The 12758-nt window shown below is 42.5% G+C and overlaps 1 protein-coding gene across 3 annotated transcripts in view; it reads left to right on the plus strand.

Moving 5' to 3' along the window:
* The window catches only part of THADA (THADA armadillo repeat containing), a 328815-nt gene that overhangs the window by 244033 nt on the left and 72024 nt on the right, over window positions 1–12758 (plus strand). For all 3 annotated transcript variants that reach the window (XM_069583453.1, XM_069583452.1, XM_069583454.1), the window contains one exon: window positions 5335–5429. In XM_069583453.1, coding sequence (XP_069439554.1) covers window positions 5335–5429 — 95 coding nt within the window. The remainder of the gene's footprint in view (window positions 1–5334; window positions 5430–12758) is intronic.

Genomic DNA, 12758 nt, shown 5'->3' on the forward strand with positions numbered 1-12758 from the left:
CTAGCTAGCTCTCTCCTCCCTCCTCCATACCTGTTTCCTCTTCCTTCCTTTCTTTCTCTTATGCTTTCTCTTAGCACTAGTAGGTGGTCATCTAAACCTACTAGTTTATTTCACAACCAACAAAATGGGTCATAACCTACAGTTTGAAAAACACAATTCAGGACTCTAAGTTTCTTGAGGGCAGTGACGAATGTCACTGAATCATTTTGTCTTCATATATCCATATCCTGGCATTATTTTGGGCTCTCAGTTTCCTCTTAGTAAATGTTTTCTGTATGAATGGGCTTCAGTTAAAAATCTCTGCAGCCACTGGGATTCCGGAAGGGACAGAAGAAGTGAATAATTTATCACAGGCTTCCCAAGAGCTTCTGGTGTCCTCCAGACACTAGGGCCATTGTAAACATGTCTGGGAAGCCTTACTCTCTCTTCTCTGCCTTCTGCCTCCCCCAGCTTCCAGGAGAGAGGGCAGGAGGTTTAATGAAGTTCAGAGATCGAGTTCTTGGGTGGGTATATGTCAAGGGACCAGTGATAGAAAGAGTGGAAGAAAGTTTTAACAAGGCCTGCATTTCGCTTTATTTATGTAAACTTAGTCCTCATAGTACCTGATTCCTGTTACTCCTTCTAAAACCTCTATTATGCTGTTTTTCAGCCCATTTGTTAGACCCTGACCACTCCTGAGTTTTTTTTAACACTCTCAATCTTTATTATACCATGCCCTGTGCCAGGATTTTTCCATCTGGGGGCAGGGAAAAAAACCCCAAACCCACCAAAACCCTGTGGCTTGGTTTCCTGTCCAGCTGGCTTGCTCTTTCCCAGGATTTTATTCCCATCATCAAAGTGGCTTGACAGACCGAGAACAAACCTCTGGCTCACCCTGAACTCACGGTGTACCATTTCCAAGTCAGAACAAACACCAAGTAACAGGGAGAGAAAAAGAAAAAGAAAAAAAAAAAATTTATTTTCCTGACTTAGAAGCCAATTCAGAGTGAAGCCCAGCTCTGATTCCAGACAGCGATGTTGTGAGGCTGTAGCTCTCCTCAGGGTGGAGCCTTGAACAGTGGGCTCTGGGCCAGAATTTCTGTCTGAGTCAGTCTTGAAGGAGAAGCCATGCATGGATGGAATCCTTTGTAGCCCCAGATCCTCTCTGTTTCCTGGAATCGAAAGCAGCAGAATTTGAGGGAGCCTCCCACGATCTCGTTGACTACATCAGACTTGGCATAGAACCTCCGTTCTGGCAGCCGTCAGAGTGGTCCCTGCCGGGTCCAGGCTGCCAGGAAGGTTGGCAGCCTGTGCCAGGCCAAGAGAAGGTGCAGAACACTTCAGCCTGGCAGGGGGACGTAAAGATGGCCAACGTTTCCTCTATTCATTTAGAACTGTTCTAAAATATATTAATTTAGCTAAAAATATCATGGAAACCAGGTTCCTCACTGAACTTGAAAGTCAAACCAATTTCCCAAAAGCTTTCCTTTATGGTTCTATGTGGCTCCACTAGCAGGAAAACACTGAGGTGAGAAGCTATGACCCTGTGAGGTCAAACGGAGCAGGCAGTACATTTTTATACCAAGGAGCACCAGTTAGCATGGAGTATCCCGTCTCCCATGGGTCCCCAGACAAGCCAGACTCCTTTCTTCTGCCTCTATTGCCTCCTCTCAAAATCCCCTTCCTTGTGAGCTTTGTCTCTCTAAATTCCTCCCGTTGTTTATAGTTGGACTTAGGTCTTCATACATCTCTTCCATGTTTCTGGGCCACCCTATTATGTTCTTTCCCTTAACTCCTTACATCCTGTCCTGAGTTTTGTCTTTATTTTTGTCTCCAAAACAAGACAGAATTCTCCGAGGCCAAAAATCCTCTCTTGTCCATCTTTTTCCAGCACCTACCTAGCTTGCAGCTGGATGCTCAGGAGGCATTCATCCTGCTATCTGCAGGCCGTTTATTATTCAGCTCTGTGCTTCATGTCTGATAATTCATTAACCCTTTGCATTAGGTTTTCTTGCTTTCCCTCCCGAGTGATTTTCCATTGGGAGGAGGGAAGATAGCCCACGTTTTAAACCGTGGACATGCCAGAACAGGGAATGATACTGTTAAAGTAATTTTCATAGACTATGGACTTTTCAACTTCACAAGTCAAATTTAACTGACCTGGGGAAAACTGAATAGAGACAAAATATAAAGGTAAGATTTGGGGATAGTAAATTCCAAATAGACCAAAGTGTTAACAAGAACAAAAAATGAAACTGTAAGATTTCCTTGGTGGTTCAATGGTTAAGAATCTGCCTGCCAATGTAGGGGACCTGAGTTCGATCCCTGCTCCAGGAAGATTCCACATGCCATGGGCAACTAAGCACACGCTCCACAACTACTGAGCCAGCCCTCTGCACCTACTGCAGCCTACGCACCCTAGAGCCTGTGCTCTGCAATGAGAAGCTCGCAGCAACTAGAGAAAGCCCAAGTGCAGCAATGAAGATACAGCACAGCCAGAAATAAAGAAGTAAATAAATGGAACTGTAAAGTACTAAAAGAAAAAATACTAAGGAAAAATTTATAAATATAAATCTATATTGAGGAAAGGTTAGATTTTGGTAGCATGACATAAAATCCAGAAGATAAAAATAATATATTTGACTGCATTAAACCAAACAGTTTTGAATTCCAAAAAAAGTATTGTAAATAAGTTGTAAAGTCAGATGATAAACTGCAAAAAAATATTTGCAACACATATGACAAAGGACAGATTTCCTTAATATACAAAGAGTTCCTACAAATCAATAAGGAAAATACCAATAACATAATAGATTGGAGATTTGATCACAGTTCACAGAAAAGGAAATTAAGATATCATTTTTGAAAAGCTTATGAAGGGATGGGCAACTTCATTTAAAATAATTATGATAAAATGCTGAGGTACTGTTTTTCCACTTATCAGCTTGGCAAAGGTCAAAAGGTTTAATCACAGTGTGAGTCAGATTGTTGGGGTTGGAGGGGAATCTTAAACACTGTTGGTGAAAGCATAAGTAGTCCCAGTCTCTTTGGAGAGCATCTGATCTAAATGAAGCAAAATTTTAAATGTATGAATATCTTGATCCAGCACTTAAGCTTCTATGGATTTCTCTTTTGAATATTCATTCATATGCATAAACTAATATACACATATCTTCATTACATCATTGTTTTCAGCAAAATATCCTAAACAATCTGACTTATTTCATTAGGGGACAGGTACATCCATGAAATGAAACAGTTCACAACCATTTAAGAAATGAGGCAAATCTGTGTTTTTTAATAGAATGATATCTTAAAAGTATTAGTGAAAAAAAGGTAATGCTCAGAACTCAGTAAGTAGTAAACCACTACTTATATAAAAATAAACAAGTGGGTAGCTATAGATAGACGCTTATAAAATATGCCTGGAAGGATGTGCTCTAGAAAGCAGTAACGGCGGTTGCCTCAGGGGAACAGAACGTGGGCAGAGGGTGGGGGCATGGAAAAGGCACTTCATTTTTACTGCATACCCTTCTGTACTGTTTGAGTTCTTTTTATACCATGTGCATGTGTTACCTGCTTTTTAAAACTAATTTTTAAAAATAACTGGGCATAGGCATGAAACTAAGCCAAATGTGAAGTGTACATATAAACTAGTCGTTACGGCAGAGTCGGAGTCAAGGAGCAAGCAGATACTGTAGGTGAAGTCAGGGAACAGAAATGAGGCAGGTCAGCAAAAGGGAAATCTTGAAACAAGACAGTTTTGTTTTAATGGAAAAGTATCTGGTTTGCTTTTCATGCAGATATCACATGCCCCTAAGATATGGGCAGTGCAGGATAGAGTGAGAATAAACTTTAGAGAAATGGGAAAACTGTTAACTTATAGGAAGTGAGAAGGATGCATTGAGGGATCAAGCCAGATGGAAATACACTAGCTGGAACTCATGTCATTCCCTCATCCTAGGTTGGAGGCAGAGGAGCAGAGCAGGGAACAGGCCGAATCAAATGCTCACAGTGACTCTCAGTGAGGTGATTACGGTGTCCATTGTGCAAGTCAGAAATCTGATTCAGGTCACAGAGATACTAAATGGCAGAAGGCCAGGATTCAAACCCAGGTCTGTCCCTGTTGTTTTTACCACTTGTATGCATGAGCTCAGTCGCATCTGACTCTCTGCCACCCAATGGCTCCTCTGTCCACGGAAGTTTCCAGGCAAGAATACTGAAATGGGTTGCCATTTCCTCCTCCAGGGGACCTTCCTGACCCAAGGATCGAACCTGTGTCTCTTGCTTCTCCTGCATTGGAAGGCGGATTCTTTCCCCCTGAGCCACCTAGGAAGCCATTTTTTCCTGTTTATGCTGTATTATAAGTACCCTAGGGAGGTTTGGGCACTTTTCATGACCAGTATGAACTGAGGCTCGGAGTCAGGGAGATTCAGTACTATTCTCAAAAAAAAGTCTTCTTTCTTCCATTTTGATCTAGACCCCCTCAAGCCAAGCCCACTTACTTTTTCCAGCATGTGGTTCAAAGAGTAAAAAGACCTCCATTTATTGAAAGAAGAAAAAAACCTCTCATTTATCAGGAAAGGAATGTCTGTCAACAGTGTTTGTTAATACTTTCATGTTTGTTTTTTCAGCTGCTTTTTTAAGTCTGTAAATACAGTTTATCATTTGTGAGTGCAATTCTCCTCCAAAATGCTAAATCACTGATATTCATAACCAATGATGTTCCCCTAAATTTGTCCAGTTAAGAGGAAGATAATGGAATATGGTATCATATCCCCTACTTCCCTCTTGTTTTCAAATAACTGGAATAGGGTATTGGTTTGTGTTTGTTTTCAGTTAACTTTCTTTGGCGCCAGAGCATAGAATTTTCTCTAATTTGTACAAACACAGTCCCAACCTCCACCATAAGCACTAGGATTTTATTTTCATTTTCTTTTCGTGAGAAATGAAAATTTCGCCATTGTCACCATCGGTGACTGTCCATCATTTTTAGCATTTGTTACAACTCTCTGGGGCTCCCCAGGTGGCGCTAGTGGTAAAGAACCTGCCTGCTAATGTGGGAGACATAAGAGACATAGGTTCAATCCTTGGGGTGAGAAGATACCCTGGAGGAGGACATGGCAACCCATTCCAGGATTCTTGCCTGGAGAATCCCCATGGACGGAGGAGCATGGTGGGCTACAAGTCCATAGAGTCACAGAGAGTTGGACACGACTGAAGCAACTTAGCACGCACTCGCAACTCTCTAAGCCTTATGACATGCCTGGTAGAAAATACCCATTTTCTCTTTTCTGTGGCCCAGTCCTCAGAGAGAAAAATTACCAATTTATTTTCTGTTCTTTACCTTTCTAGGCAAAATCCATGTTTGGTGACCAGAGCTGTGTATATTGATATCCTCTTCTTGTTGACTTGCTGCCTTGACAAACTCTCAAAAGGCAACCAGCCAGGTATGATTCACAGTTATATTATATTTGGGAGTGATTACAGGTCTTTGAAATGTAGGTGGGGTTTTGAGTGGCTCTCCCACGCACTCCCCCACTTCTACTTTTGCAAGACTAAACCACATATCAAAATTATACTTAGTGTCATACGCTTCCTTCATAAAAGCTTCCCAAGGAAGCTTGTCCTTGTTTAGTTGCAAGTTTGTTTTCTATTTGGTCATTCCGGGAAGAGTCTGGACTCGACTCTTGTCATTTTCAGTAACTCAGGAGTTCATTCTGTTCCATTTTGCGGCGATAACCGAATGGACTCATTTGTTGCTGGAGCCTAGATATTTGAGACTCAAGTCTACCATGCACTACCTCAAGCTCTGACTTTGTACATGTTCCTTGCATCACGTATGTTTCCTGGTATGGGCCCCAGACCCACATGCAGTTGTTCTGTTTTCTTCACGATTCACAGAGTGGTTTTCTTAAAACGGAGAGGGGCAGCTCCAAAAAAAAAAGAAAAATGTTTTGATGTGTTTATATAAGAGGCCTCAGGAAGTGCTGTACATGAGTTCCAGGCCACAGACTGAAACTGATTTTCATCAACACAAACTGGAATGCAGAGTAATGAGCCTGCAACTGGTTAAAATCAGCCTCTTCTAATTGATTAGGCCTGTCTAAAGGAGGCTACAATTACAAAGTCAGATTCTGAGTACAAGCAGGCCAGGCCTTTCCTCTGTTACATTGAGTCTGTCAATGATTTGTTGTCTTCAGTAAATATATTCAGGCTGTCAGAGTCCAGCTCTGTCCATATGGAATCCTGTTCCCAAATTCAAGCCAATTTAGAATGCTCTGGGGGGAGAGGTGAAGCTGCCTCACTCAGATCAGTGTGTATTAGCCCCCAAGGCCCCTGTGGCCACGCAGAGGTAATAAGAACACGCCTGGACTTTGATCAGCTCCACATCCCTGCATAGGAGTAGCTGTTGCATCCGTTTGGTAGAAGAGGACCATATAGTTTTATGGCTGTGAAACGGTTCTAGTTTATACCTCTTATCCCAGCACAATTATTAATAGTGCCCCTTTTACTCTTAAAGTGTCCAGGTTTGCACAATGAATCACAGGTCACTCTAGCTGTAGGGGGCCTGAGGGTTGTGTCCACTTCATTTTACACTTGAATTAACTGAGGTCCAGAGAGTATAAAGATTATGAATCAGACGTTACCATGCACATCATTTGTACCATTTTTAGTACCAAAAAATAGTTCCTGCCATTTTTGTATCTTAATTCCAAATTTCATGTAGCTTAGTAGTACTTCTCTGCTTAATGTTTTAAAGAGCCTCGTTCATGAAAGAGTTGCTCACTACTTTCAAGCCCATCCCCTGGGTTAGTCTCACAGTTGTGTGATCGACTCTAATCTTTCATTTGTTGAACTAAGTTTCTCCTGATGTATTAATACCATTATTTTTTGTCTGAAAGGGTTAACCCTTGAATATTGTAAAATACCCTTCTCTCTTCTCCAACTGCCTGTCCTTTACTAACGAATCATGAAGGTGACTTTGGCCTTTTGAAATCATCCTTTGCACAAACTCTGACATTATTTAGTGTTTATACCCCCAGGTAAGTGTGCTCACAAGCTGTTGTCACTGAACAGCATTTCACTTGCATTAGTGTATCACACCTCTTAGAGTCATTACTTTGCAGAGTAAGATGTGTAGGGGATAGGTCGCTTTTACTGTTTTTTTTTTGGTATGACAGCCATAGCTGTAATATTTCATCCTTCCCTCTCTAGTATGGCACTCGCTAGCCACACGTGGCTCTTGAACTGTTGAGATGTGGTGGATCCAAGTTGAACTGTTCTATAAGAATAAAATACACACTGAATTTCAAAGACTTGGTATGAAAAAAAAAAGGTTTAATTTCTCAATAATGTTTATATTGATTACATATTGGGATGATAATTTTTTGGTATATTAGTTTAAAATAAAAGTGTAATTAAAGTTAATCTCCTGTGTTTCTTTTTACTCTTCGTTGTTGTTGTTCAGTTGTTAAGTCGTGTCTGACTCTTTGTGACCCTATGGGCTGCAGCACACCAGGCTTCTCTGTCCTTCACTATCTCCTGGAGTTTGCTCAAACTCATGTCCATTGAGTCAGTGATGCTGTCCTTTTTAGAATATAACTATTAGAAAATCAAAATTTACATGTACGGCTCATATATTCCTGTTGGACAAGCACTGATGTTTTTTCCAGTCCTTTGGGAATTGCCCTCATAAACCACAGAATATATATGTATGTGTCTTTCTATATGAATGTGTGTATCTATGTACTACATCCACACAAATAGCAGTAGCAAATTTTCCTCCTTTGAGGATGAATTAGATTTTTAGAATTAACCAAGTATCAGATAAGGGTTTCCCTGGTGGTTCAGTGGTAAAGAATCTACCTGCCAAGGTGGAAGGCTCTGATTTGATCCCTAGTCCTGAAAGATCCCCTGGAGAAAGAACTGACAACCCACTCCAGTATTCTTGCCTGGAGAACCCCATGGACACAGGAGCCTGGTGTGCCACAGTCCATGAGGTCATAAAGAACAGGACATGACTTAGCAACTAAATAGCAAGAATAATAAATCTGAAATAAAATGGTAGCCAAGGTAGGTAGCACAGTTTAGAATAAAAAATAAACTGTGAGCTTAAAATAATTAAATCAATTCTTAGTGTTTAATTAATTTTATCCAAAGGCAGTTTGAGCAGTAGCTACACTAACCAAAGTGAGCACTCACCTGGATGTGTAGATTTCAGTGTGATTTCAAAGTATCCTTGTGACAGGTTTACATTGTAAATGCCTTGAAAGAATGGATCGTGCTAAGGTTCTGTGTCCCCCAGCTAAGCAAGTAGTAGGTGTGTATTAAGTGGATTTTAAAAATAAATTTGTTTATTTGGCTGTGTCTGGTCTTAGTTGTGGCATACTGGGTTATAGTTGCATCATTGCGGCACACAGACTGTCTTCAGTTCAGTTCAGTTCAGTCGCTCTGTCGTGTCCAACTCTTTGCGACCCCATGAATCACAGCACGCCAGGCCTCCCTGTCCATCACCAACTCCCGGAGTTCACTCAGACTCACATCTGTCGAGTCAGTGATGCCATCCAGTCATCTCATCCTCGGTCGTCCCCTTCTCCTCCTGCCCCCAATCCCTCCCAGCATCAGAGTCTTTTCCAATGAGTCAACTCTTCTCATGAGGTGGCCAAAGTACTGGAGTTTCAGTTCTAGCATCATTCCTTCCAAAGAAATCCCAGGGTTGATCTCCTTCAGAATGGACTGGTTGGATCTCCTTGCAGTCCAAGGGACTCTCAAGAGTCTTCTCCAACACCACAGTTCAAAAGCATCAATTCTTCAGTGCTCAGCCTTCTTCATAGTCCAACTCTCACATCCATACATGACCACAGGAAAAACCATAGCCTTGACTAGATGGACCTTAGTCGGCAAAGACTGTCTAGTTGTGGCCAAAGGGCTTAGTTCTCCGTGGCATGTGAGACCTTAGTTTCCCCAACCAGGAATTGAATCCACATCCCCTACACTGCAATCTGGATTCTTAACCACTGGACCACCAGGGCAGTCCCCAAATGTATTTGTTACTAACTGATAATTGAAATCAAAATTTTTCAGTTTTTATAATAGTAACAGTTGTCATCAAGATACAAATCTTAGGACTTCCCTGGTGGTCCATTGAGTAAAAATCTGGCAGCCAGTGCAGGAGACAAGGGTTCAGTCCCTGGTCTGGGTAGACCGCACATGCTGCAGGTCAGCTAAGACCAAGAGCTGCAACTCCTGAGCCCCCGGGTCACAGCCACTGAAGCCTGCGCACTCTAGAGCCCATGCTCTGCAGCGAGGGAAGCCAGCGCAGTGAGAAGCCTGCACACCGTGGCTGGAAAGAAGCCCCTGTTCACCACAGCAAGAGAAAGCCCTCGTCCAACAACAAAGACCCAGCGCAGCCAAAAATAAATGAAAAAAAGAGAAAAGGGTACAAATCTTATTTAAACTCATTCATCAGTCAGATGTAAATTCATTTTCCAAATTCAAATCAAATGTTTATATCATACACATATGTTTGTAAATATACATCTGTCTACATCCAGAGCTCACAAAACTCAGAGTAGGGAGTGTACCCCAAGGGCCGTAAAGCTTGATCCCTAGGTTTGAATCCCAGGTCTGCCATTTCTTAGCTTTTGTGACCTTGCTGCGGCTAAGTCGCTTCAGTCGTGTCCAACTCTATGCGACCCCATAGATGGCAACCCACCAGGCTCCCCCATCCCTGGGATTCTTCAGGCAAGAACACTGGAGTGGGTTGCCATCTCCTTCTCCAATGCATGAAAGTGAAGTCACTCAGTCGTGTCTGACTCCCAGCGACCCCACGGACTGCAGCCCACCAGGCTCCTCCGTCCATGGGACTTCCCAGGCAAGAGTGCTGGAGTGGGATGCCATCTACTCACAAACATAACAGCTATGGAAAGTCACTAATTAAAAACTAGGTAAAGACCTTAGGCAAGTCATTTAACCTCCTTGAGACACTTTTTTCCCAATTGTAAATGGGGATGTAATAGAGTCTATATCTTAGAATTTCCTTTGCATGGCAGAGAATAAGCACTCAATAAATATTAGCTACCGTTAATATTACTATCATCATTACCATTATCACTGGCTGGAAACCATGTAGCTAATCCAATTCCCTGCAGCCTGAAAGAGTTATGATCAATTCCTCACATTTACAGTTCTCCTCATGTTCTTAAACATTTTCAAGAAAGAAGAAATGCCTGCTTTCCTAGGAAAACACTGAAGCATACCTGGCATAGAATGTCAGGAATCCACTTTGGAATCCACTGGATTAAGGGTGCTCCTGCCTCTCTTTCTGCTTTATTGACTATGCCAAAGCCTTTGACTGTGTGGATCACAATAAATTGCAGAAAATTCTGAAAGAGATGGGAATACCAGACCACCTGACTTGCCTCTTGAGAAATCTGTATGCAGGTCAGGAAGCAACAGTTAGAACTGGACATGGAACAACAGACTGGTTCCAAATAGGAAAAGGAGTATGTCAAGGCTGTATATTGTCACCCTGCTTATTTAACTTCTATGCAGAGTACATCATGAGAAACGCTGGACTGGAAGAAACACAAGCTGGAATCAAGATTGCCGGGAGAAATATCAATAACCTCAGATATGCAGATGACACCACCCTTATGGCAGAAAGTGAAAAGGAACTCAAAAGCCTCTTGATGAAAGTGAAAGAGGAGAGTGAAAAAGTTGGCTTAAAGCTCAACATTCAGAAAACGAAGATCATGGCATCCGGTCCCATCGCTTCATGGGAAATAGATGGGGAAACAGTGTCAGACTCTATGTTTTTGGGCTCCAAAATCACTACAGATGGTGACTGTAGCCATGAAATTAAAAGACGCTTACTCCTTGGAAGAAAAGTTATAACCAACCTAGATAGCATATTGAAAAGCAGAGACATTACTTTGCCGACTAAGGTCCGTCTAGTCAAGGCTATGGTTTTTCCAGTGGTCATGTATGGATGTGAGAGTTGGACTATGAAGAAGGCTAAGCGCCGAAGAATTGATGCTTTTGAACTGTGGTGTTGGAGAAGACTCTTGAGAGTCCCTTGGACTGCAAGGAAATCCAACCAGTCCATTCTGAAGGAGATTTCTTTGGAAGGAATGATGCTAGAGCTGAAACTCCAGTACTTTGGCCACCTCATGAGAAGAGTTGACTCATTGGAAAAGACCCTGATGCTGGGAGGGATTGGGGGCAGGAGGAGAAGGGGACAACAGAGGATGAGATGGCTGGATGGCATCAGTGATTCGATGGACATGAGTCTGGGTGAACTCCGGAAGTTGGTGATGGACAGGGAGGCCTGACGTGCTGCGACTCATGGGGTCCCAAAGAGTTGGACACGACTGAGCGACTGAACTGAACTGCCTCTCTTACTGATCCAGAGAATGGCCATCTTGTTGTTCATTGATTTTTTCATTTATCAGACATGACATGCTAACATCAGATAAGCAACTACATCTGGAGAGGCACGTGGTATGTTTGAGGTTTGTAAATAGGCCCAAAAAGGGACTGAGATGCTATAAATGAAGTGTATATGGGATATATGTGAGGCACTAAAGAATGAAAGGTCATTTCTACTTAGTAGAACAGAAAAGCCTCCATAGAGGAGTAGGTGGCTCATAGAGGAGGAGCAGAGTTCTGAGGATATGTAGAAATTCACCAGGTGGTCAAAGTATAGGTGGGTATTAGAGACAGAGGCGGAGAAGGCGATGGCACCCCACTCCAGTACTCTTGCCTGGAAAATCCCATGGACAGAAGAGCATGGTAGGCTGCAGTCCATGGGATCGCGAAGAGTCGGACACGACTGAAGCGACTTAGCAGCAGTAGCAGCAGAGACAGAGGAAGGAGCATGTCTGAAGCCACAGAGGCTCACAGCAAAGAGCTAGCTGTCAAAGAACTAGGACAGTGTGACTGAAGTGTTGGGTTCAAGGACAGGAAGATGTGACTAGAAGTGAGACTGGAAGGCAGGATCTCAGTCAAGGAGAGCTTCATGGGCCAAAGTCTGCATGCGTGCCAAGTCGCTTCAGTCGTGTCTCTTTGTGACCCTGTGGACTGTAGCCCAACAGGCTCCTCTGTCCATGGGATTCTTCTTGGAGTTGGTTGACATGCCCTCCTCCAGGGGTTCTTCCCGACCCAGGGATCAAAGCTGTGTCTCTTGCATCTCTGCATTGGCAGGCAGGTTCTTTACCCCTGGCGCTTCCAGGGAAGCCTAAGGAGCTTGAATTTGACCCTGTAGACAGAGGAGATTATTGGAGGATATAAGACAGAGAATAAGGTCACATGGTTTTTAAGATAAAGTGATGTTTTCTGTGCCCACATCCTTATAGGATATTTAGATTCGTTATGGAGCCAAGTGCCTTTGTCATGGAAAAAGAATGTAACTGAAAATGCTTTCATGGAGTGTCGGGGCATTGTGGTAGGCATTATTGAGGGTTTGGGAGAAAGGGGATCGGAAGTGGAGGACTAGAATTAATGGCAACACTATGCTAAAAATAGTGCAATTTAAGGGAATTTCTTCCTCTTATTTTCCACTTTACTAATTTTACATAACATAATTCTGTTTTACTCTTATGTGTGTGGGTATACGTGTATTTCAACAGTAACTATTTGTAGATATGAATCTTAAAGGATGTTCATTATTCCAAAAGAAATGAAGCAACACCAGTTTCTGGGAAACTTTTTTGGATGGAGGAGGATCTGCCCATCTCCTCTCAAACACTATTCTGTAAGTGACCTTGGAAGGCTAT

This window comes from Ovis canadensis, chromosome 3 (genome assembly GCF_042477335.2).
Source record: "Ovis canadensis isolate MfBH-ARS-UI-01 breed Bighorn chromosome 3, ARS-UI_OviCan_v2, whole genome shotgun sequence".
NCBI classification, from domain to species: domain Eukaryota; kingdom Metazoa; phylum Chordata; class Mammalia; order Artiodactyla; family Bovidae; genus Ovis; species Ovis canadensis.